The 24,862-nt window shown below is 38.8% G+C and overlaps 1 protein-coding gene across 1 annotated transcript in view; it reads left to right on the plus strand.

Annotated features, from left to right (window-relative positions):
- Positions 1-24,862, plus strand: part of prkdc (protein kinase, DNA-activated, catalytic subunit) — a 55,867-nt gene that overhangs the window by 7,429 nt on the left and 23,576 nt on the right. The window contains exons 14-49 of the mRNA XM_038304267.1: positions 1,303-1,352; positions 1,464-1,571; positions 2,752-2,901; positions 2,982-3,091; positions 3,172-3,331; positions 3,421-3,507; positions 3,585-3,704; positions 4,639-4,798; positions 4,913-5,022; positions 5,159-5,246; positions 6,570-6,733; positions 6,815-6,967; positions 7,066-7,173; positions 7,249-7,475; positions 7,606-7,700; positions 8,573-8,675; positions 11,114-11,247; positions 11,328-11,558; positions 11,660-11,886; positions 11,961-12,169; positions 12,283-12,415; positions 14,649-14,807; positions 14,949-15,152; positions 15,263-15,451; positions 15,539-15,643; positions 15,714-15,881; positions 18,217-18,344; positions 18,971-19,178; positions 19,301-19,479; positions 19,568-19,736; positions 22,647-22,712; positions 22,791-22,854; positions 22,944-23,092; positions 23,210-23,350; positions 23,477-23,596; positions 23,981-24,124. Of these exons, the coding sequence (XP_038160195.1) occupies positions 1,303-1,352; positions 1,464-1,571; positions 2,752-2,901; positions 2,982-3,091; positions 3,172-3,331; positions 3,421-3,507; positions 3,585-3,704; positions 4,639-4,798; positions 4,913-5,022; positions 5,159-5,246; positions 6,570-6,733; positions 6,815-6,967; positions 7,066-7,173; positions 7,249-7,475; positions 7,606-7,700; positions 8,573-8,675; positions 11,114-11,247; positions 11,328-11,558; positions 11,660-11,886; positions 11,961-12,169; positions 12,283-12,415; positions 14,649-14,807; positions 14,949-15,152; positions 15,263-15,451; positions 15,539-15,643; positions 15,714-15,881; positions 18,217-18,344; positions 18,971-19,178; positions 19,301-19,479; positions 19,568-19,736; positions 22,647-22,712; positions 22,791-22,854; positions 22,944-23,092; positions 23,210-23,350; positions 23,477-23,596; positions 23,981-24,124 (5,120 nt within the window). The remainder of the gene's footprint in view (positions 1-1,302; positions 1,353-1,463; positions 1,572-2,751; positions 2,902-2,981; positions 3,092-3,171; positions 3,332-3,420; positions 3,508-3,584; positions 3,705-4,638; positions 4,799-4,912; positions 5,023-5,158; positions 5,247-6,569; positions 6,734-6,814; positions 6,968-7,065; positions 7,174-7,248; positions 7,476-7,605; positions 7,701-8,572; positions 8,676-11,113; positions 11,248-11,327; positions 11,559-11,659; positions 11,887-11,960; positions 12,170-12,282; positions 12,416-14,648; positions 14,808-14,948; positions 15,153-15,262; positions 15,452-15,538; positions 15,644-15,713; positions 15,882-18,216; positions 18,345-18,970; positions 19,179-19,300; positions 19,480-19,567; positions 19,737-22,646; positions 22,713-22,790; positions 22,855-22,943; positions 23,093-23,209; positions 23,351-23,476; positions 23,597-23,980; positions 24,125-24,862) is intronic.

Below are 24,862 nucleotides of genomic sequence, written 5' to 3' on the forward strand. Positions count from 1 at the left end.
CAAAATATTTGTATCTGTTAGCTGACATCAGAAAACATCAGTGTGATTTGGATTTTAACTGTTAAAATCAAAAAATATTTTTTTTTTTTTTACATTTATCAATTAGAACATCTATCTGTCCATCTGTCCTTCGGTCCATTCGTTTTAGCTCGTGGCGATCCTTCAACTCAGCCTGAATGGGTTTTTTGTTTTGCTTATTTCTGAAGTCCTGCTCCTCAGCTTTGATATGAAGAGAATACAGCATCAGTGTTGTCAGAAGTACACATATTTGTTACTTGAGTAGAAGTATAGATACTACAGTTGAAAAACACTCTGGTAAAAGTTGAAGTATCAACTTGACCTCTTTACTCAAGTAAAAGTGAAAAAGTATGTGATCCAAAAAACGACTTAAAGTATAAAATCATAAAGTAACCCTTAAAATAAACAAGCAGATGCCACTATATGAATTAAAAGCTCAATTTTTTAGACTATTTCGAAAAAATTCTTTGAGATAGGGTGAAGGATGAGGGAGGTCTTGATGGTCTCCATCTCCTGATACGCTCTCGCCTGTGTCTGACCTTTCAGACATTTCAACATCTTTTTCTGAATCCAACATTGTAGCACTGCATAGACAATTTGCGTTTGCAGTTTGAAGAATACCTGCTTGCTTCTGATGATTTCCTTTAGCTAACCAATGAGTGTTTGCGTTATATGACTCATCCAATTACACCAGTTTTCACTAGATGTGGATGGCGCCAATGATCTGCATTGGATGGAGCACATGACGAGAAATAAATATAAACATTAAACCGAAGCCAAGAGTAACGAGTATTGTTTGTTTTAAAAATGTAAGTAATAGAAAGTACAGATTCTTGTGTGAAAATGAGTAGAAGTCAGAAGTAGGAAGAAAAATAAGTAATGGAGTAAAGTATAGATACCTAAAACGTGTACAGTAACGACACGTATTTGTACTTCGCTACTGTACACCTCTGTAAAGCACCTAGAACCCAACTAGTCCTGTCTAGAACATCCCTGCTTCTCCTTCATGTATCAGATGAAGGCTTTGCACTTGTGTTTTTTATATGTTGATGTTTTGTGATATTTGTAATCAGATCATAAAAGATCATAAAAGATGTACCTGTTTTTACTTATCTTATTACAGTCTTATTACTTTAACATTAAGCAAATCAGACTGTTTACAAGTTAGTCTTTTGGAGTGATGTGTGGTATTGATGCATTTTGACCATGATCAGTGTGTACAAAGGTAACGCAGGCTTCAGAGAGCCCGCGTCTTTGTTTTCATTCTTGCTTCTTCTATTTCAGTGCATCAGGGTTTGATTCGCGTCTGTTCAAAACCCATCTTGCTTCCTGAGGTCAGTCATTCTGCTCACCTCTGATTCACACAAAATAACTTAATGCACCATTCAGTCCGGTTCATTCTTATGAAAAAGGAAGTTACTTCCCCCCCCCTTTCCCTTCCGTAGAACACCTCCTCTGAATCCTCAGAAGTTCGGACCGGAAAGTGGAAAGTTCCTTCCAGTACGAATTACCTTCCCCTTTTTAAGGTCCTCTTGGATTGCGATCAGCTTAAGGTGGGTTTTGAAACTGTGCCGAGATCAGTCTGGGCACGGTAACCAAGGTAACTGTTGAGTGTAAATGCATGCAAGCTGAACCGGACCGTTCCAGACACAACCGAACTGCACTAAACTGGTACTAGTTCATCAGTAGGGCTCAGCGCAGTTCAGTTCTGCCTCGGTTCTCAGATAACAAAGAGCGCATGAGCAGACCACATCATCTCAAGGGCTGGTTATTCTCCCGCAGCAGTGTGTCGCAGTGAGCTTATTGCAGATATTTTTGATTTATGCCCAATATTGAAGTTTGATCTGCGCTATGTTAACGCAAGAGGGACAATCACGAACTAGATGTGGGTCGAGATACGACCGAGGCGGTAAGGAAGTCGGGGCAAGTTTGTGCGACAACGGAGGGACATGAGGGGGAAAAAAGCGGGGATCCATCTGGTCCATCTTCACGAGTCGTTTTCCACAATGCTGGTCATACAAACAGAACAAGCCAGTAAGGTACCAAACAGGAAATACAGATAGTGTAGAGCGGATGTAGATTTGACCAATCAGAGGCCTCCTGTCTTGGGCACTGTCTCCAGTCGCCTACAATTTGGAAGAGGTGCACCAAAGTATCTGGATGGGGCGGGGGCATATTTGCTTTCAGACATTCATAAAAATACAAGCTTCCCTACCGTGCCACACGATTTCCAGTGATGATTCTGCTTAGCAGCATGATGAACCTCAACTCCTGTCGTTGTTTCCTGCGTCTCTAAGCCCTGATTAGACTATCGTTTATCGTATCCACTTCCCAAAGGCTGACTCTGTCAAGTAAATTCACCAAAGGCTGCCTTCATCGCCTGACTCTCCGCAAAAAACGAAATATCACAAATATAACCAAACTCCCTGAATGGTACGGGCACCACCATGTTGATTTACTTGATTCCCTCCTTCAATTCTAGAGAACAGTAGTACTGTAGATCATCAGTAGGAGGGGAGGAACCGTGCTAGTGTGAGGCGTAAAATAACCCAGCTCGGCACGGTTAACCGATTCAAGCTCGTTCTGAACTCGGCACGGATTGGTTTCAGAGGGGTAGTGAAAATGGGGCTTATATTACTGATTTGACAGCATTGGCTGGATTTTTCTTTTTTGGTTAAAAATTTCAAAGATTTATTCAGGAGAACTTCCTCTTCGGTTTTGTTTCACTTCCAGGATTCGGGATTTTTAGACGGAGCTTTTGAAAGTCAGAACGCAGCTCTTGGCTCCTTGAGCCGTCTTCTGTACGAAGAGTTGGTCAAATCAATTCTGCGCATTGTGGAAAAGTTGGACTTATCCGTTCAGAAAATAGCAACAGGAGAGGAGGTAAGGCTTTCCTGTAACTTCATCATCACTAAGTAATGCTCAGAACGGAGAACCTCTGTGGTAATCTCTGTATCCGTCAGGCTCCTGACGACGCAGCGCACGTCCTGCCATCATCCGACCCCACGGCTCACCTGGTGCCTAATAAAGTCAAAGACTTCACTGCTTTTATCAATCTGGTCGACTTCTGCAGGTAAAGCAGCAGCTCTGGTGTTTGCTTTAACTACAGCTTTGTAATTTGATTTCCTAAACCTTTTTACTTTTCCTGTGCAGTGAGCTGCTGCTGAACAAGCACCTGGACTATTTCCACTGCTGGATGTATCCCCTGAGCTACGAACTGACCCTTCACTCCATCAGGAATCCACTGGTCAGCGGCTTCTACAAGCTGCTGGCAGTCTCCATGAAGATCGCTAAGAAGATCAAGTACTACCAGGTGATAACTTTAGAAGGGATACATAAGCATCATTGAATGGTAAACTCAACTGCTTTCACTTAAAAAGCAAATGGTCTGTTTTTGATCAGGGTGTGCGTCTGAGGAGCTCTGCATCCAGTCAGGATGACACAGTCAGAAGGGATTGCTTTGCTCTATTCTCAAAGTTTGGGAAAGAGGTATCTTCTCTTATTGGAGCTCTTGATTGGTCAAGTGGATTTCCAGATGCATACTAAGAACATGTTTCTTTCTCCAGGTTTGTGTCCGAATGAAGCAGTACAAGGACGAGCTGCTGGCTTCGTGCTTGACTTTTGTCCTATCGTTGCACCACGACATTATCGCTCTGGACATGAAGGCCTACTGTCCGGCTCTAGAGGCAAGACTTTCTTACAATTGTTCAATGGATTCAGGTGACTGAGCATTGGGAGAACTGGCGTGCTGAGAACGTATGAGCCATCTGCTCATTTTTCTGTGTTTTCTCTGTCTAAGCTTTTTAGATCTTTAAGTTTCATGTGTTTTATATTAATTTTACCGGCTTTTTTGCATTCAGGCCAGTTAACTTTATTAATAAAGCACTTAAAAACAGCAGGGAAGTGACCAAAGCACTGAACAAAAGAGATGAATGAACAAAAATAATGTTGGGTCAGATTTATTTATAAAGCACATTTCAGTCACACAAAAAGTACTGTATGTGAGAAAAAAGAATACATTGCATAAAAAATAATTAGAGATAAAATTAGATTAATTTATTTTTAAAAAGGATTTATAGAGAAGTAAAAATGAAAGGAAAATTGGATTTAAAAGGTAACGAATTATGTTTCATTTGCTATTAATCAAATTTATTCTCTACATTTTATTTTTGTTCAATTAATTGAAAACTCAATTTATTTTCCAAATTAATTTGTTCACTTAATTTGACTTAATTTTTTTTGTCTATTCATTTTTCTGCCCTTTTTTAAATTCGTTTTCTAATATTTTAATTTTAGCTGTTTTATTAAATCATTTTCTGTTACATTATTTCATGGTGCATTTTAAAATTTACTCATACTTAATGACGGTTGTTAGAAGAAGCAAATGCAGCTATTGAAATCAATATATTTGTTTATTAAAGTTTGATCTTTAGTGTTTAAACAGCTAAATACATTTAAAAGGATTGTTTAACAGCAGAAGCTCTGTAATGTGTGAAGGAAAAATTATTAAAACGTCCGGTTGCTTTTATATCTATTAATATCATGGTCTATAACTCAAACCCAGCAGTTTATTGGGCATCTTGGTGTGAAGATGATGTTTTTTGTTCTAAATGGTTCCAGACGGCTCTGAGGCTGGGTCTAAGCCACGTCCCGCTGGCTAACGCAGCCTTAGACGCTCTGGAGGACTGGTCCTCCCACCTCCCACTGGAGACCATGCAGCCTTGCTATGCAGAAATCCTGCCTCTCCTGGACGGCTACCTGAAAACGACCTCCTCCAGCGGTAAGAAGCTCTGAGGGGGAAATTAAGGCCTGGTTTCTGCTTCTGTTTCTTCTCCCTTGTCTGTGGGGCTGTAAGTCAAATTAAGTCCTCTAAATCCGATTCTTTTTACGTTAGATAAAGATGAAAGCAACTGGGAGGTGATGTCTTCTTTGTCTTCAAAACACGAAAGAGGTTACAACAGAGTGTTGAGAAGACTCCTGAAGAAATCCAACCAGCTTTCTATGGTAAGACATGACTCAATTCATCCTCCTGCTTCAGAATTTAATTAATTATTTAGCATATGGCCTGAAAAGGAGTCAATTGATGTTGGAAAAAGAAAAATCTCATACCAAAAAGCCCTTTAATTATTTCTCTGTGCAGGAGGAGGCTCCTCTGGTCCTGCTGAGGCTCAGGGTGGTGAAGCTGCTCGGTCATCTTGGAGGAAAGCTGAACAGGAACTTAGTGACGGGTACAGAGTTTAACAACTATTAGAAATTTCAGCTGTGAAGACGTACTGATTTGTTCAGTTTCCATATGCATCAAACTTTGTTGAAAGTTTTTTTTTTCTTCTTTTAAAGAAAAAATGCTTTTAAAATCAGACATAAATGAGTTTGTTTAAAAAATAACTATTTTGAACACACGATCCTTTGTCGTTTTCCTACTTTCTTTCATCATTATCTTTGCCAGGACCACATCCAGTGGTTGATCATGTGACGTGTGATGTCAATGCAGGTTTGGGAGATGCAGCAAGTGAAAAATAAATAAATAAAAGAAAATAAATAAATACTCTTCATAAGAGAAAAGCTTTAATGTTGAAAAAATGATAATTTGGGTACAGTGGAAACACATCTACGGTCTTCCTCGCAGCTACGAATGCTACATTTATTTATCTTATGTTGTGTCTCTTATAAACCTGTAACAATATTAGAAGAAAATATGAATCATAGAAATATTTATTAGTGGTGGGATGCCATTAAAACTTTCAATCGAGTTAATTACTGGGTCTGCAATTTATATTTATTATAATTATAATCGAAAACTATATATCCAAAAAAATTAACCAACCTTTCAATTCAAAAACCCTTTTTGCTCCTCAGTTATTGAATCATATAAGCAGGAACACGTATTTCTTGTGTTTAATCGATTATTTCAGTTATTCAACCAACAGAATACCTGAAAGTTATAATCATTTAGATTTATATAGAAGCCCCTGATATTTTATGCAACTTCTTTTTTTTTACATTTGCTGTAAACAGTAGATACAATTCCACTTTTAATACTAACAGAACTATGAAAGTTTAGCTCTGCATAAGTCAAGCATGCAGTAGAGCGGTTGAGCGACTAAATGCTACATATGGAGCCATGTTTTTAAGCTTCAATACCCTCAGTGAACAAACTTTGAGTTTACAGGAATCAGAATTAAGGTTCATACTTGGGTTTTAAGTTTGTATATAAGAATCTCCATCCAAAGTCTTATTGTTCCACATTTCAAACCTTATCTATTAGGAAATATCCTAAATCATTATTTAATTTAAGGCTAATGGAATAAAAACTGATAAATGATCAAATTAAAAAAAATTGTGCATGTGTTCCTATTGAAATACTAGCAGAGTTTAGCAAACTCATGATGATTTGACAGGAAAAGCATCTCCCTACTGAATAAACGTGATCTTATGAAAAGCTTGATTTTTTTTCTCTGCAATTTAAGATTGATTAATTTATAGTTAACCATCATAGCGTCCTTCATTTTAATCCTTAAGTTTTGTATTTTGGACATTTTTTTTCCATGCAGTGGTCTCATCTGAAGAAATGATGAAGAAATTTGTGGCCTGGGATTCAGAGAAAAGACTCAGCTTCGCCGTGCCATTCACCGACATGAAGCCGGTGATCTTCCTGGATCCCTTTCTGCCCCGAATCAGCGAGCTGGCTCTGTCCACAAGCGATAGACAGACCAAAGTATTTCATTACTCGCAGCATTGATAATCCCTCTCAACGCATTCCAAAAACGGACCCTCACTGTCTCGTTTGCCATCCCAGGTGGCGGCCTGTGAGATGCTCCACTGCTTGGTGGTCTACATGGTGGGAAAGAGTGCTCAGATGGTGGAAGGGGAGAACAGTCTGCCTCCGATGTACAAGCTGCACAAAAAGCTGTTTCCTGTGTTGCTGCGTCTGGCGTGCGATGTCGACCAGGTAGGAAGACTTTCATAAAATACCTGCGGACGTCATGAGAAAATGGATATCGTAGCATTTGTTTTAAGATTCATGAGGATTTTTGATTTCTTCTGCAGGTAACCAGGCAGCTCTTTGAACCCCTGGTCATGCAGCTGATCCACTGGTTCACGAACAACAAGAAATTCGAGAGCCAAGACACAGTAGCTGTTCTAGAGGCCATTCTGGTGAGCAGATTCTGGGACTGTCATTTATTTCTATCTTGGTTTTATGTGCAGCGTGCTGAGTAAGCTTGTGTTCAGGATGGTGTGATTGACCCAACGGACAGCACTCTCAGAGACTTCTGTGGGAGATGCATTGAGGAATTTGTCAAGTGGTCAATTAAACAAACTACCCCCAAGCAGCAGGAGAAGAGCCCCTCCAACATGAAGTCCCTGTTTAAGCGCATTTACAGCCTGGCTCTCCACCCCAATGGGTTTAAAAGGCTCGGAGCCGCCCTGGCTTTCAACAGCATCTACAGACAGTTCAGGTAGATATTTACTTTTTGTTTTTGTTGTTTTTTTTTTTTTTTTTTGCTGTTCGTTCAGTTTTTCTTAGGGGAATTTGAAGCAGATTGAAATTTCTGCTAATTGTTAATCATCCTTTTAACCTTATTTCAGAGAGGAAAGCTCCTTGGTGGAACAGTTCGTCTTTGAAGTTCTCGTCATATTTGTTGAAAGTCTGGCTCTGGCGCACTCCGATGAGCGATCCATGGGTATAAGCTCCTCTATATTATACCTGCTGTGCCAAAAACATGAGGATCTGGGAAACAATGAATGATTCCATAAAATATGGACTTATTAAAAAAGATGTAATGGAAAATACACAATTCAATACGAATTTAAGGAGGACAAGTAAACTAGGGCTGAAACAATTAATTGGATTAATTGTGATTAATTAATTATTGAAATAATCATCAACTAATTTAGTAATTGATTGATTGTTAACTGCAGCATAGAGACAATAATACATGCCTTTATCCTTTAACAGAGCAACCACTTTAGTGCAGTAATTATATCAAAATTATAAAAAAATATGTAAACATTTTGCATTTAAGATTTTTTTTAAATGCTTTCATCTGTAAATCTGCCCTATCCAGAACTCCTGAAGTGGAAAAGTTTTAGTTTCACATGGTTTAGTTTAATAAAAAAATCTTCTTTAAGGAACATTAACACCATTAGTAATCGATTAATCAAACTAATAATCAACAGATTCATCGATTTGCAAAATAATCGTTAGTTGCAGCCCTAAAGTAAAATGGCTATAGAACGTTTTTAAATTAGCAAATTATCAGCTGGATTTTTTTTATTTGAATAAAAGTGCAAACTTTTAAAGATGAGAGTCATTTTACTATAAGCTTCATTTGATCTTTAAATTTTTATCCAATGATTTGATCTATTTAGGAGAAGCCAATTCCTGCTTTTTTAGTTTTAGGATTTATAAACTGAATGTAGATATTTTTGCACCAAAATAATATTTATAAGACAGTTCAGCTTGGCCATACTTCTGGATTTGATACAAATATATGGATTTTTTTTTTTTAAGTGAAACATTAAGGAACTCTGTCTGTTTTGCTCTAATCTGCAGGTACAGTGAAGCAGAGTTGCAGTGCCATTGACCATTTGAAGAGAATAATCACACACAAAGCCGCCAGTCTCAATCAACACAATGCAAAGAGACGCATCCCAAGGTTTGTGATCTGTAAATGCATCACTCTAACAGCTTTAGACTTAAAAAGGGGAACTATTATACAGAATTCACTGATGGCTTGTTTTTACATTTCCATTAGAGTCTACTTATTTAAGGTAGCGTCTATGCACTAATAGAATAAAAAGAGTCCCAGCATTGTTGCGCATCTCGCTTTTCTAGCTCGTCCAACTTCACGAGTTGTTTTCCGAAATTTTGGTCATAAAAACAAAACAAAACAAGATGGCCTCCTGTCTGCGGCACTGTCTGCATTCAGCTACAATTTGAAAGAGGTGTAACAGAGTGTCTGCGGAGGGGGCAGGGACGTGTTTTTGTTCACCACGACACCTACACAGAGGACCTGGTTTTGAAGTATAAATCAGCTTTTAGTGCCCATTAAAGCAGCTAGCAAACTGTGCTGTTGTAAACTAAAAATGTCTTCCTCAGGACCACCAGATTGAGAAATCATTGAGCGGCACAAGGCTACATCCACCCATCATGATTAAATCCTACCTCAGACAACCAAAAATAAGTCTGACCTGCTGTCCTATCCATTTTGTTGCCTGATAACTTTTAGCTCAGTTGCTCTCTCGTTTAATGGGAGCTCAGACTGCTCTGGATCATACATCCTCTCAAGTAGCATAGCTGGGTTTATCAAACATTAACATGCACCAAATTTATACTAGCCTTAAAGATCATTATTTCATCTCAAAAGAAGCTAATACTTGAGACAGAACTTGCATAATATTTATTAAATTACACTGAACTACAACTAAAAAGATGCAAACAACTAGTGGTTAGCATGGAGCTATTGGAGCTAGTGGTTAGCATAATGCTATTAGCATTGAAAATCCCATAGGAAGCCTAGCACTATTACTGTTTTATTTTTTTTTTCTAAGATTCTTCTGACCTAAAACAACCAAAACAGCTTCTAGAAGTATATTAAATAAACCAACACTTATTGACAAATTGTATCTGTTAGATTTGCTTCTGAAATCGTTTCAGCTGTTTTTATGAAGATTTCACAAGACAGTGTAACACTGCAGAAATGTGGCTTTTAAAGGAGCTATTGAACTTTCTGTAAAGCAAAGATTTCAAACTCTGGTGCCTTGCAACATTTAGATGTGTCTCTTGTCCTACACACCTAAATCATATGGCTAAAGTGGTTCACTAGCGCCATTAAAGCTCTGCAGAACTCTGCTAATGACCTTTACATATGTCAGGTGGGTTTAAGATAAGATAGTAGAAGGGCATCAGGCTTTAAGAACTAGAGTTTGAGTCTTAAAGGTATTCACATAGGAATTAGGTGTTGGCTACAACTTTGACTCCTCTGCCAGTAAAAGGGCACTCTCAATTTGTACTTTTTGCCAGTTTTTAGGTTCGGCTAAACCTTTATTTACCTGTTTTGATGAAAAGGGGCAACTTCTTTACAGCTTCTGACTCTCTTTACTTCCTAGAGTTCCAAAAGCCTGAGTGATGTTCACCCTTGTTTTGCTTCTCTTTATGTATTTTTTGCTTAAATCAGAGATATTTAAAGGTGTAGAGGACAATCTTTTATCACATGCACATGCACACTTTCAGGCGTATATCTGTGGTGAGCTATGGAGGCTCACATTCCTCGCTGTGGTTCTTTGAAAATGGCCAAAGGTCGTAAGAGAAAAAGCGTCTATAAAGAGGCAGATATATCCTTTGCGGAGAGCTCTCCTCGCAAAGCATTATGGGATTTGCTGTCACAGCGGCCCACTGCAGCTACCTGACAGTGGTGCCTAATAACAAAGATGGCGTAGGCATCACGCAGGGAAGGAGGAGTTACGTGACCAATGGGGAGCAAAAAGCAGTTATCATCTGTCCGAACGGTGGGTTAACTGAGTTCACTATAAAGTTTTAGACAGAGCGTGCATGAGGAGAAATGGGCTTGTTCACGCTCTCGCATGCCTTTAATAGGCGTTCCCTCTCAGGAGCGGTTACATTTTTTTTTTTTAACTGGAGATTTGTGAAAATCCTCCATAGTTCCTTTAATTGGTAAAAAAAAACTTCTTTTTTTTTCTCAGCACTGTCACAAAGCTACTCCTGAGCTTCGTCTCACATGACTTCAACCTTTTTGCAAATCCTTTTCATGTCATTGGCGTCATAACAAGTATTAAATGTATATCATATTTCAAAATGTATTGGAAAATTATTTTTAATTATTTCCTTTTTGTTGAGTAAAATTATTACTAGTCTGCACCACTGTAGATGTTCTGTAGATTATCGTTGAAAAATTAATAATTTTGAGGACAATAATGCATCTGTTTACAGTCATTTTTAAGCTTATAGTCGCATAGAAGTGGCAGGGCTCATAATAGGCGAAAATGAGGAGGTAAAATCTCATAAATGAAAAATGTAATGACCATGTTTAAGAATAGGTTATTGATCACCTGTCCTATGTGTGTTTTTCTCCAGGGGTTTCCCACCTGACGGGACCTTGTGCCTTTCAGATATGGTCGTCTGGCTGCTGGAGCAGTGTGGTCGACCACAGACAGAGTGTCGCCACAAATGCATGAAGCTCCTCTACGAATTCATCCCGCTTCTCCCAGGTGAGATCCAGAGCCTTTGAACTGTTGGGGACATTTAATCTTTTTATGAGTCTGACTTTAATTTGGTGTGTATGAATCAGGAAAGAAATCTCCGCCGCAGTGGTTAGATGGCCTGCTGAAGGATCACGGCATTGATTTCCTGATCTCTCGGTTGGAGGGCGGGGGTCTCCTCTCCCAGCCGACACTCAGGGATCTGATGGGCCCTTTTAGCGTCAGAGCCAGCCTGCAGTGGATGGACCTTCTACTGGCTGTTCTGGACTACTACAACACCTTTATTAGCTTACACATCATAAAGCCTCAGCACCTTCTCGGTAATTTCTGTTTGGATGATTATTGGACAGTGTGTAGCTTTTTTATTGAGTTTTCTTTTGTTTTTCATGATTTTCTTTATATTTTTTACTTTACTCCAAAGGCTCAAAGGAAAAATCTAGCTTCTTGAAAGCCACAAACTTCTTCCTTACGGAACTTGCGACTCATGGATTGACGGCTGCAGAGAGCTGCTTCACTCTCGGCGAGAGGGCGACTCACTTCAGCCCGAGCGAGGTGGACCAGTACAACTACAGCAAATGCACCATCACAGTTCGCCTGCTGGAGTTCGCCTCCATGATTCTCGTCAAAGGAGATCAGGAGTCCTGGAAGGTAGAACTCTGTTGTAGCAAAGAAAAGTCTTCATCAGAAGTCCTAAATGACCCATTTTTTATGTTCTTTCGCAGCTGCTGGAACAGGAGGTGTTCTGCTCGGTGTTTTTCGATCTAGCCGCGGCAGTGGTGTGTGAGCCGTCCACTGTAGGGTTCCACATGGCGGATGTGGAGGTGATGAGAAACCTACCAGAGGTGTGTGTGCCTTTACTCAAGGCTCTGATGGCCTCGCCTTACCGCAGCCGCCTTGAGAGCAGTCTGCGGAGGAAAATCTCCCGTAAAAGGTTTGTTTTCCTATCGTGAAACTTCACCTTTATGTAGAGGATTCAGTTCTGTTCAATCAGTTCAACTTCTGTTTGTTTTTTTTTTTTTGTTTTTTTCCCCCTGACCATCGTAGCGTGGAGGAGTTGTGTGAGGTCGAACTGTACCACTCGGATACTCTCAGCCGCCATGACCGAATGGAAATGGTGCTTTCTTCCTGTAAGCAGATACACAAAGCTGGTTTCCTCGGCTCCATTCTGGACAGCCAGGTAAGAACTGCAAAATAAAGAACTGTTTAGAAATAAAGAACTGTTTATTTTGTTGCATTGTTAGACCTGCACAGTATAGTATAGAATAGTTAGATTGAAAGAAAATGTAAGGAAAATAGTGACACAATGTATTCAGCTAGCGTTAATAAAATCAAATACTGCTGAATTTATTAATATCTGATTTATTTTTTGATGCAGAGGGCCTCTGAGGTTCAGTCATAGTGCGGTAAAAATATCACTTTTTAGCATACATTTCAAACGCTATAATTTAATTGAACTTTATTGATCTCACATTGGAGAAATTTACCTGCTTTTAACCCATCTCTTTGGGGAGCAGTGGGCTGCCATTGTGCGGCACCTGGGGAGCAGTGTGGGGTTAAGGGTCTTCCTCAGGGACCCAGATTGGAAGCTGTGGGAGTGGGAATCTAACTCAGAACCTCGGGATTCCAAGCTCTATGCTCTAACCACTAGGCCACCACTCCCCATAAGTTAGAGAAGTAAGGCAAAAATCTTATGCCACTGGGAAGCATGGTGGTGGCAGCATTATGTTAAGGGATTCGTTCTCCTTAAGAACAGTTCATCTGGTCCAAGGAAGCGCTTAAAACTGGAATAGAAATTCACCTTCCTCTCGCAATTTGGTTTAGATCAAGCATTTCCATCAGGTTAAAGAGTTTCATTTAAGTTAATAAAAAATGAGATATCTTTTTTTTCCATTTCACATTTATGCACCACTTTGTGTTGGTCTATTACATAAAGTTAAGAAATAAACATATTGCTGCTTGTTTAATTGGTCTGGATACCTTTGCAAAGCATAGGGCTGGGCGATATAGAAAAAAAGCTTATCGATAAAAAAAAATGCATATTGATCGATATCGATAATTATTGAAAAGATTTGAAACCATATTTTATGTGCAGCTCTGCCTGGACTTTTTATAATATTGCTAAATGATTTAATTTTAATAAAAAACAAACACAGACTTCGAATTAAATCTTTATTTAACCAACTTTTTTAACCATAACAGAATTGTTTTAAAGAAAAATAACTTAAGAGACCTGAGTTATGTTATTAAATACTGACAAAGAATAAACTAAAGTGACCAGAATGTGACCAAAATAAATATAACAAATAAATAAATGCCCCCCCACCGCCGCCCCCGTTTCCTGCTTTAACCTGAGTTATTACTTTGAAGTTTCTGGCCCGATCAATCGTTAGAACTACGTGGGAAACTGCCCAGAACTGAAAATATATATATATTTTCCGAAGATTCCTCGGAGGAGAGCCGCACCGGGGCCTACACAGCTCGTACTCCTGCGGCTGTGAGCGGCTGAGATGATAAAAAAAAGTTGGTTTCGTTATCAGACTGGTTTTCACTGGTTCCCGACACATTTTCCAGATGACTGTGGTTTGTTTTTTGTCCGACTTGCCATGACCGAAATACTGCCAAACTGCTGAACTACAAAAACCCTTCTTTGGAACAATTTCCTCCGCCTCTCCTTGCTGCGACATCTTCATGTGCTCTGTGTTGTGGTTTGAGAGGGCGGCGCTTTGTGACGTCGTGCCTGGGTCCGCGATTGTGATTGGTTGGGAGGAAGCAGTGACTAGCATAAACCTACATGCTAGGCTACAATGAGAAGGAAGGAAAACTGCGTTTCTTTTTTATCGAACTTTTATCGACCCTCTTTTTTTCCACACGTCTATCGATCGATATATATCGTTATTGAATTATCGCTCAGCCCTAGCAAAGCATAATAAATAATAAAAAATTCTCCGCCCGGTGCCAAATGTTGAGCAGAATTTTATGATTCTGTTCTAAGGATAGGATATAGATATTTGGACCAATGCTGGTGTTATTTTCTTATAAGGGCGTCGATACAAGCATTGGTTTGCTGATTGATTAGTGCATTCAGCAGCCATGCTTTGCCACTTCCTCCATTTGCTATCCATTTATAATGCTTTTTCTTTTGATGAAAGTTTCTTTCTGTTTAAATCAAAGCTTGTGTAACGCAGGAACCTTATTTTTATCTCATAAAGAAGAAGCATAATCGGCTCAAAAGTAAGCAGCACGTAAGAGGGATCGGTTAGACTGAGGTCAAAATAATCTGTGCTGGCACTGGCCTGCAAAAAAAAAAGAAAAAGGTTTCTGTGTCACTGCAGACGCTACAAGAGAATAAATATAGAGATTTGAAAAATAGATGAAGAATTGATCCAATATTGAGCGTTTTTCTCTTGAAGGATTCAGCCTACAGTAAATCTCTTGGCTCCAACCTTCTGATGACGGTGTATAAAGGCATAGCGCCTGGGGGAGAAAGGAAGGCGCTTCCATCCCTGGACGTAAACACCAGGAGACTTGCGGATGGACTGCTTCAGCTCGCCTTTTCTATAAGCCAACAGGTCTGTTTTTTAATTGTCTTTTAGCTCAGGGACGCTGAAACAGTGGAGCATGTTAGCTCACAGTAACTTGACTGCTATACAAGAAAATTGTATTCGTAGATTATTTAAAAAAGTAATTGAGCTGCGTTTTGTTTTCTACAGAGTGAGCAGCTGGTGGATTTGCTGCTGAACACCATTATGCTTTCTGTGCCGATATCAGGCGGTCACAGCCACAACTTTCTCAGCTTCTCCCACGGCGAGTACTTCTACAGCCTCTTCCAGACGACCATCAACAGCGAGCTGCTTAAAAATCTGGACAGCGCCGTGCCGCGCCTCATGAAGGCCTCCTCTGAGAATCCCAGCATGGTATTTTATGTTACATTCAGTAGAAAACGTGACCTGAAGTAGCTTAGGAACCCTGCTAACTTGACATCCTGCAGTTCTGCTTTGAGTGTTTGGTTCTGTGTGTCCCTCAGGTGAGCGTGTTGCTGAACGGGATGCTGGACCACAGCTTTAGAGAACGCTCTGTAAGGAAAACCCAGGGCCAGAAGCTGGTGGAAGAAGTTCTGAAGAGGTGGATGAGTCTGCATTCATGGTGGGACGGGCCCTCAGCTACTTCAGAGAGTAAAACTGCCACCCTCCTGTTGCTCTCTAAGCTCCTGCAGGTGAAATTAAAAACAAAAAAACATCATCATAGAATCCAGCCTGCTTAGCTTTAGCCTAATGAACGTCTTCCTCTTCTTTCTAATTAGATCGACTCCTCTGTTTGCTCTGATGTGAACCACAAAGCATTCCAGCAAGTGTTTTCTACCTTCACTCTGCTCCTGGTTGACATGAATCTGCCTCTGAATCTTAAGGTATCAAATGTTTACATTGTAGCAGGTTTTAATATAGGCAAACTCTGTTGAAATCTTCTTGTCTGCTCAGAGTCAGGCCCTGTTGGTGCTGCCTTTTTTCACAACGCTCCCAGACGAGCCCCTAGCTGAGCTGCAGAAGGCTCTGGACGGCCTGGTGGCCTCCCACTTCCCCATGCAGTCTGATGAGTTCGCCAAGGGCTCGCTTCATCGCAACAACTACATGGACTGTATCCGAAAGGTGGGGCCCACAGTTTGGAGAAAATATTTTTAATACCGTGAAAAGCTTTACTGGATGTTTGTTCATCTTTCTTTTTATCTGAACGAACCGCACAGGGTTCAATGTTTAGGATCCTTCTTCTTTATATATTTATGTTTTTTGTTTCTCTAAAATATTTATTAAAAATATTTTGCTCTCATCTGAAGACAGAGATGCAAAGAAACATTATAAAAAAACATTTCCCACTTTTGGAGTTATGCTTTCCCCCATTTCTCACATTAAACCACTATGCATGTAAAAGTTTAAAGGCAGTAAAGAAACACCAGTAATCATTTAGCAGATTTTTATCTTTTAAATCCCTACATGGCTTTAAAGTAAAAGTTAAGTCTTACAAGACGGTGAGTAAAAATGTTTGTGCCTTTTGTTCTTCAGTTTATGTGTACTTTACATGATATTTTACTTACTACCTTACTTTGTTCACATGTAAAACCTCTAAACATGTTTTATTCAGTAAAGATGAATTATTTTTTTCCTTTTTTTCAATTAAAAGGGCTTTTTTTTAAATAGAATAAAATCACCAAATCAGAGGGAAAGCGAGATAGTTTCAAAACAGAACAAAAACATGCAAGTGCTCTATAGTAACATGGATAGCAAAGCCAGAAAACCAAAAACCACCATCCAAACCCACAGCTACCCCCATGGTCCCACCAATCATCCTGCACACTTGCTGAGCCTTCTCTTGTCCTTATAGTGAAAAATAAATAATAATAAAGGGAAATTACATAAGATGGGATGGGTAACATTAATAAAAGTGGATACATAAATAAGATAGAAATAATTGGTCAGATTCAAATTTAAAAGACATGGAAATTGCTATAAACTCAGTAGAACAAAATAAACAACATTAGATGGGCTATTAAAGTCAAAGCAGATGAAGATAAAGGAAGAACCAGAGATTAGAAGCAGCAAATAGAACAAGGATCATCCAGAGGAGACTTTCCAGTCAAAAACATATCTTCCCTCATTTGCCATTTTCTGGAGGGGCTCAGTTAAATACTCCGTTCATCCGTGCAGTAGGTATTTCTAGAGGTTAAACTTTATACGTTTTTGGTACAACTGCTTTACAGTTGGGGGATTATTGCTTATCCACTGCTTTAAAATACATCTGAAAGTATGTTTTTAGTCAAGATTTTAGGCCAATGTTGGGCGAATAAAATGAGACATTAACCCTTAAAAATCGATGTTTTGAATGTATATATCGGTAGAACAGGGTTCCCGCGGGTCCTTAAAAAGTCTTAAAAGGCATTGAATTATTCAAAATAAAACTAAGGGCTTAATTGGTATTAAAATGTCTTAAATCAGTTTTTCGTAGGTCTTAATTTTTAAAACATCATAAATAGGATTATTTTTATTATGATTTATTTTTGTAATTTAAACAAAACATTAAAATTGACCTTTTTTTTTTTTTTTATTTAAAAAATAAATGGCGAGCCATTATTGGTTCCGCTATCGCGACGGAACCAATAGAGGGCGAGCCATTATTGGTTGTTGCGGCCGGGACATTTGGGAGATGCGCCATTTACTTTTTGTCTGGAAAATATGAGCAAGTGTAAATGTAACGAAAATTGGCTCCAGCCAAGAGTTTTCTCCATGGCTAAAACCAGGGAACATACATGAGGCTCAGTGGATTTTGTGCAAGAAGCGATTCAAGCTCGGAACGATGGGAATTAAGGCAGTGGCGTCACATGAGAAGCACAACACACAAAGCGTCAAAATGGAGTTACTGAGAAACAGCCGGTATTTCTCTGTTTTGTTCCACCCTTGTCTCTGCAATGCCTCCACTTATCACCAAATCAAACATACTAAGAAAACGATACAAAGAAAAATGGCTGCAAAAAAGACTTAGCACTGGTTATGTTGTGGCTTTAAAACTGATTTGTTTGGTTCCCTGCTAAAACAAAGTTTGTGAATTCAGTTAAAAATTGTTAAATATATCTGTCATTTGTGTGTTTTTAGCTTTCTTCCTGTATGGGAAGCTTTTCAAAATTTGAAATATTAGTGTAGTGGTTTATGTTAAAATAAACTTTTGAGTTAAGTTGTCGCAAGCAGGTTTTTTTTGTGTTTCTTGTAAATTTAGTCTTAAATTTTTATTTCAAGTGGCATTAAAAAGTCTTAAAAAGAATTGAATTTAACTTGCCTTATGCTGTAGGAACCCTGTAGTAAGTTTATTCCATTTATATTGGTATGTTTGTTTATTTCTTTACGTTATAATGATAAAAGCAACCAGATGGCTCAAACTAAGTGAATTTCTATGTGGGAGAAATAAAAAGTTTAAAAGTTGGCATCTGTGTTTCAGTTGCTGGATGCCCTGGAGCTTTCCCAGAGTCCTCTGCTGCTCCGACTGATGGCGGGAGTTCTGTGTCGGGATGGGAGGCACATCATGGAGGAGCAGTTTCAATCCTGCTTCCACAGAATCGCTAGGAGGTTGGTAAAAGTTTTAAATGTGCAGGAGGAACTCCAGGGCAATGTGTGAGTAAGTAAAATAGAAATGATCCATCAGGATTAATGTGCAATTAAAAAAAAAGTATGAGAAAAGTGAATAAGAATGGAGGAAAAAAAAACACAATGGAATAAAATATAAAAAACATTTTTATTTCTAGATTTTATTCCTTATCCAGTCTTTATTTTTGTTCTTTTTTTAATTATAGATTCCATTCCACCTCCTTTCCTTCCTCCTCTTCCTGTATTGTTGTACCTCTGCCTCTTAATATCCATTTATCTCTCCATCTTTGTGTCCATCTTTCCTGCCTGCCTTCTGCCTGCTTTCTTTCCTCTCACTCTATTGTCCTTTCTTTTTTCTCTCTGTTCCCTGGCAATTTTTTTAGTGACTTCCTTCTTCACGTATGTATTTTTTCCTTCTCTCCTTCCCTTTCTTCAGTGTCCTTACTTCCATTCCTTCCTTTTGCTGGTTCCATATTTAACATCTAACCTGTGTATTTCAGAGTAGCCCTTTCTGTTTTATATTTACAAGAGGGTGTAATGAACTGTGAACTCTGGGAATTTCAGTCTGAAAAGTAGTGGACATGTTACATCATCCCCTGTGTTTTTAGAGCCAGCGTCGAGCGTCAGCTGCAGCTGCTGTGCTCGGTGTATGAGGTCATCCAGCGAGGTGATGTGCCGGCGAGCTCCATGCTGCAGGCCATGATGGAGAGGGTTCTGCTGCCTTTGGCCTCCCACTGCAGCACCAAGGCCCTGAACGACTTCTTCGTCACAAACGTCTTTGATATAATTGCCTTCCTGCAAAGTCGTTTCACAAAGGTTCGCCTCATATCTGCCGTTGGCATTTAAGTAAATTATTACTTTTAATTGATCAATATTTGTTTGTTACGATCACAATCAGGTGGTTGGTAAAATTGAATGTTGGTATTTGTTTATTTAAGTCTAGTGAAACAGCATTTGAGACTCAGCTGCAGAAGAAGAACGGCTGCTACAAGCTGATGGAGCTCCTGTACTCCCGCCTCCCTAAAGACGAAGTTTACTCCAAGGAATCCCGCGTCAATCAAGCCTACTGTCGCTTGGAAAAAACGGAGGGAAACGAGTTGTCTAAAACCTTGATCAAGTACACCTCAACTAAATGTTCTGTCAGTATCGCTGCTTTTCTTTATTTAACAATAGTTGGAAAAGTGTTTGTTTTTTACGGAACCCAGGTCCTGCTTCGAAGCCTTCACAGAGAACATGGCCGGTGAGACCCAGCTCCTGGAACTCAGGAGAAGCTATCACTGTTCTGCGTACAACTGCGCCATCGCCGTCATCAGCTGCTGCTTCAGCGAACCCAAATTCTACCAGGGCTTCCTCTTCAGTGAGAAGCCAGAGAAGGTACTGCTGCCATGGAAACGGAATACAAGGAAAGCCTAGGAAAATCATTTCAAATCCAGATTAGTTTGGAGCAAATGTTCAACTCTTCTGAAAAGAGATCTTCTAAAGCAGGCGGATGAATATGAGAAGGTTAAAATGCCTCAAGACACATGAGTTGAAGAAATATATTTTAGGATCTTTTTTACAAGAAGAGACAAAGTTGTCTTTAGAAAAATATTCCACAGATTACAGCAAGCTAGTGAAAATAGACTTAATCTGGCATTGCAATTTTTTTTCCTTAATTTTAAACACAAAATTTTAAAATAGAAAAATGGTTACTTCAAAAAAAGGACTAGTCTGAGGTAGATGTTTATTTGATAAAAATTATCTTTTTTTTTCCAAAAAGGGTTGCGTAATGTTTGTGACACTAAATGCGTTTTCTTAGTGCCATATCTGTAGTTGAGGCAATCGGTAGAAGATGTGGACTGACTAAAACCCCAAACAACATGGATTCTGATTAAAATATACAGAACTTGCTTTTTCTATACATGTGATTTTAATAGCTGGGAAAAAATATCACAATATCATATCATGCAGTATAATATCATATTGTGACCCAAGTATTTTGGGACGTGTCGTATTGCAACACCCATGCCAATACTCACTCCTAGTATAGCTCTAAAAAATAAATAAATTTATTATGATTATGCAGGGAGTTTTATAGATTATATGGACACCGCATTGTAAATAGAACAGAAGAGGAAAAACAGAAAAAAAGGAGAAAAGATGAAAGAAAGAAGAGATAAAAGGGAGATGATGATAAAACATTTTCAGTCTGCTTCATCTAGAGATGTCCCGATCCAGGTTTTTGCACTTCCGATCCGATACCGATACTGGCCGATACCAGCCTATTCAAACATGCATTTAAGTTTAAGTTAAAGTATTTAGCCTTAGTTGTAAGACTCATTTTGAAAAGGGTTTTAGTACTCTTGATAGCATCTAGCCAGCTGAATTAGGTGAGATTGAATAAAACACAATGATTGGTAACAACAAACTTACCTGTTTATTAAGAGATAAACACAAACTGGACAAAATTATGAATAGCAATCTGAAATTGCACAGTGAACAGTAAAACCGTAAACAGTTAAAGGTGCAAGTATTACTGTAAGTTTTAATAAAAATGCAAAACAGACAAGAGTGGAAAATATTCTATTAACTTAGAATCAGGACTCTACTCTTGAAAAAAGACACTGCTTAAAAAAAAAATCAGTGCAAATAACAGTGAACTATTACACAAAAATGCCTTATACTCCCCAATCTCCTCCACACCTAGTCTCCATCTACACATCGTGCAGGATAAAATAATCCCACACGGCTGACATTTTCCCCGCTATCTTCCAATTCACCTGTTTTAATGGTTAGGCCGGGAGACAGACCCAAAAAGACCTGTGGGTGTGTTGAAGGTGTTCTGGAAAATGCGGACCGGATTTGGAGAACACTGGCGCAAAATAGTGGAATGGATCGTTTCAATCGGCGAAACTGGAAAATACGGACCGGATTTTTTTTTAAAAACTGGATCGGCAGTCTGGATCGGCATTTTTACATTCTTTGCCGATACGCATTCTTTTGCCAATATCGGCGTCCCGATCCACGTATCGGATCGGGACAAGCCTAGCTTCATCACCTGCAACGAGATGTAAAAAGAACAGCACAACCAACAGACATGGTACGAGACATACAATTGTTTGCCTTTAAATGTATTTTGCATTTAAGGTCCCGTCTGCTGTATTTTGAATCAATACCAATATTTATCAAATCTTGCAATAATTGACACAATCAGTTTTTTTCTTTCACTTTTAGTCAGCAGTATGTCTGAAGGTAGAAGAGTGGTTTCATTGCCTTATAGTGAACATTGCTGCTCTGGACCTGGATCCAACAAGTGTGTTTAAGTATTTAAATAGGTTCTGTTATGTTGGTTTCTAGCAAACAGCTCCCAGTTTGCACATTTTCCAGCAAAGCTGATTTCCAGTCACATTTGCTGCTCCATGATTACATCAACATGCAGGTTTGGTGTCTTTCCTCTTTGAAGTTAAATACCCAACCTCCTCCTGCCCCAGGTTAGAACACATATAATAACATAGTATAGTATAGTATTATGCAAACAATGTTTAGAGCAGATGGAAACACATTACTTATAAACTTACATAAAAGATTTTGAAAAAGAGAAAGCAAAAAAATATCTTAAAAAATGCTAAATTTCAAACAAAACGATGGAGCGCTGTGTTTCAGTGAAAGGAATCAGATTATGGAACAATCTGAGCAAAGAATCAACATCCGTATTTATATTTCAAAGGTCAATAAAAGCTGAAGCGCTGAATAACTGTCTGTTATATGTGTTTATAAATAGCTGTCAATTTATAAAGTTTAAGAATATGAAGAAAATAAACCAAAACCTGTATTTCAATTTTGGAGAACGGATGTTTCCTTTTATTAACTTTTGTTTTAATGTGTATTTTGATGCTTTTTCTGTTGCTGATGCTTCTGTAATTTAATCTCTTTGTTTTAGGTAAAAAGGGCAAAAAAATAAAGATTTTTCTTCTTTCTGATCCCTTGCAATAATTCTTTTAGAATGTTTGTTTTCATAATTGCTTTATTTGAATACAAGGAATTAACAAAATATTCTAGATAAATAAAAAAAAGTCTGAAAAGTGCAGCAGATTTAACATTATACATGCAAAATCTAAAATTAGACTTTTGTTTTTTTAATCATTTTAACATCAAGTAAATAATGTGTGGTTAGTGTTATGAAGTCCTTTTTCATTCATGGACTTTTAGAAATAACATGTTTTTGATATTTTTAAAAACAAAAACTGTAAAAAGCTAAATTGTGATCCTGAAGAAGTTTTCTGAACTTTTTTTTTCTTCCTCCAGAATCAGTTTATTCTTGAAAACATCATAGATGCTCGACGCAGCTACAACTTTCCCATAGAAGTCGAGGTATGTACTTTTTCAAATGAGTTTGCACAATTAGCTGCAGCTCCAACCTCATGGAAGATCTCCTCCATCTTTCTCTAGGTCCCACTTGAGAGGAAGAAGAAATATTTTATGATTCGAAAAGAAGTTAGTGACGAAACTGGAGGTATAACTTGATCCCGTTCCAAATTTACCTTCTGTTCATCAATTCTAGCCTGGTGCAACATTATTAAATGCCTTGCTGGTTTTTCACAGAGGCGCCCGTGTATCTTTCCTCCCAGTCCTACATGGCCGACAGCAGCCTCAGTGAGGAGATGAGTCAGTTTGATTTCTCCACAGGAGTCCAAAGCTTCTCCTTTAGCTCACAGAACCCAGAGGGACAGAAACGCTCCGTAGTGAAAAAGGTTTGCTGCTTTCCTCGTCTCATTAGGAGCAGCATAGATATTACATTTAAAGTTCCCCACTTTAAAATAGGTCTGTTCTAATCCCACCCTCTGGTTCTTTTGAAACTCCGCTTAAAGGAAACAGAGGATAAAAGTCCTTCCCAGGATGGGGCGGTGGATCTGGAGATGGATGAGCTGAACCAGCACGAATGCATGGCGACCATGACGGCTTTGATTCAACACATGCAGAGGAGCGGCATCACACCTAAAGTGGAGCAGGTCAGCTGCGTTTCCTTCGACCTCCTTCCTGATTAGCAGATCACACCAATTAGCCATAAAATCAATATCACTCTGTGTATAACTTCCTGTTTGATGCGTGTACCTCTTCTGGTTTTTATGAAACAGGGAATGTCTCCGAATGAGCTTCCTCCGTGGATGAAGTTTCTGCACGGAAAACTGGCCAATCCGGCAACGCCTCTGAACATTCGACTCTTCATCTCAAAGCTGATCATCAACACGGAGGAGGTGGAAGCAGCTCTGGTTTTCTGAACTACAGGAACAAAATAATAACTAGTGTTTCATTAAAAGATCGTGTCATATTTATGGCTCTAAACAGCTTTTATTTAGCTGTTCTCTATGCAAAATCGCTCGTTGGATTTTAAAGGTTTCAGACCTCTGAGAAAAATGCAACCTTTTCAGCTTACTTAAACTGTTAAATACTTTATAGATTTCCAGTATTTTGTGTTGGTCTATGACCTAAAATTCTTAAAAAAACAAAAAAAAAAAACAATGCCGGACACTTTCTGGTTGTAACAACCTGTGAAAGAGCTGAGGGGGTGGGAATACTTCTGCATTTCACTGCAGCTCCAGACCTGCTTACCATCCGTGGGCTATTTCTTTATTTTCCAGGTTTTCCGGCCGTACGCCAAGCACTGGCTGGGGCCCCTGCTGCAGCTCGTTGTGTCTGGAAACAACGGAGGAACGGGGATCCATTTCATGGTGGTGGATGTTGTGGTCACCGTTCTGTCCTGGACCAGTCTGGTCACCCCAAAGGTTAGCAAGAACAAAGGTTTTTATATTGTTGTTTTTATTATTCTAAAATGAAAGGGATGCAATCACAGAGAGCAAAAATCACCCCAGTTTTATTAATTATAAATATGTTTTTCTAGCTGAGGAGAAAAGATAGGACAAGCTTTCCTCTGTCATATAAACCGTCTATGTTTAACTCGTCTTGGTCTTTGTCTGGAGTTTATTTTCTACAAAACCCTCCAAACTGGTCATTTGTTTTCCTTTTACAGAATTATTTTAATCTTTTCCTCTTCCACTGAAAACCCAGCTTTTTCTTGCTATGCTTGCTATCATATCGATGTCAATAAAAACTCCTGTAGGTCCCTCATTGATACTTGAGGGTTTGAGTAGGCTTCTTTTAATATCTTGCTGCCTTTCCCACTCTCTGAACTAATGCCTGGTTTATAAGGAGTAATTTAAAAGTCGTAGGGAAGTCATATTTGTACCTGAAATCGTTCTGGCTTAAACGTGTATATAAATGTTGTCTTTATCAGACGATATTGTCCCAAATGTTAGAACATTTCTATTTAAAAAAAAAAAAATGTCTGTCTTAAAATCTGTTTTTGTTCCATTATCTTAAAGGGGAACACCGTTTTTTTTTTTTACGTTGGGCCTTTGATTTTATGTTCTACTCACTCATATGAGTTTTGTGTCATTTGGAGTAGAGACTGACATTTTTTCGGGAATCCCACAGGTCACGGGATTCACGTGGGATGGGAGTCA

The sequence above is a fragment of the Cyprinodon tularosa genome, unplaced genomic scaffold (genome assembly GCF_016077235.1).
Source record: "Cyprinodon tularosa strain WSP-4 unplaced genomic scaffold, ASM1607723v1 ctg53, whole genome shotgun sequence".
In the NCBI taxonomy this organism is placed as follows: Eukaryota; Metazoa; Chordata; class Actinopteri; order Cyprinodontiformes; family Cyprinodontidae; genus Cyprinodon; species Cyprinodon tularosa.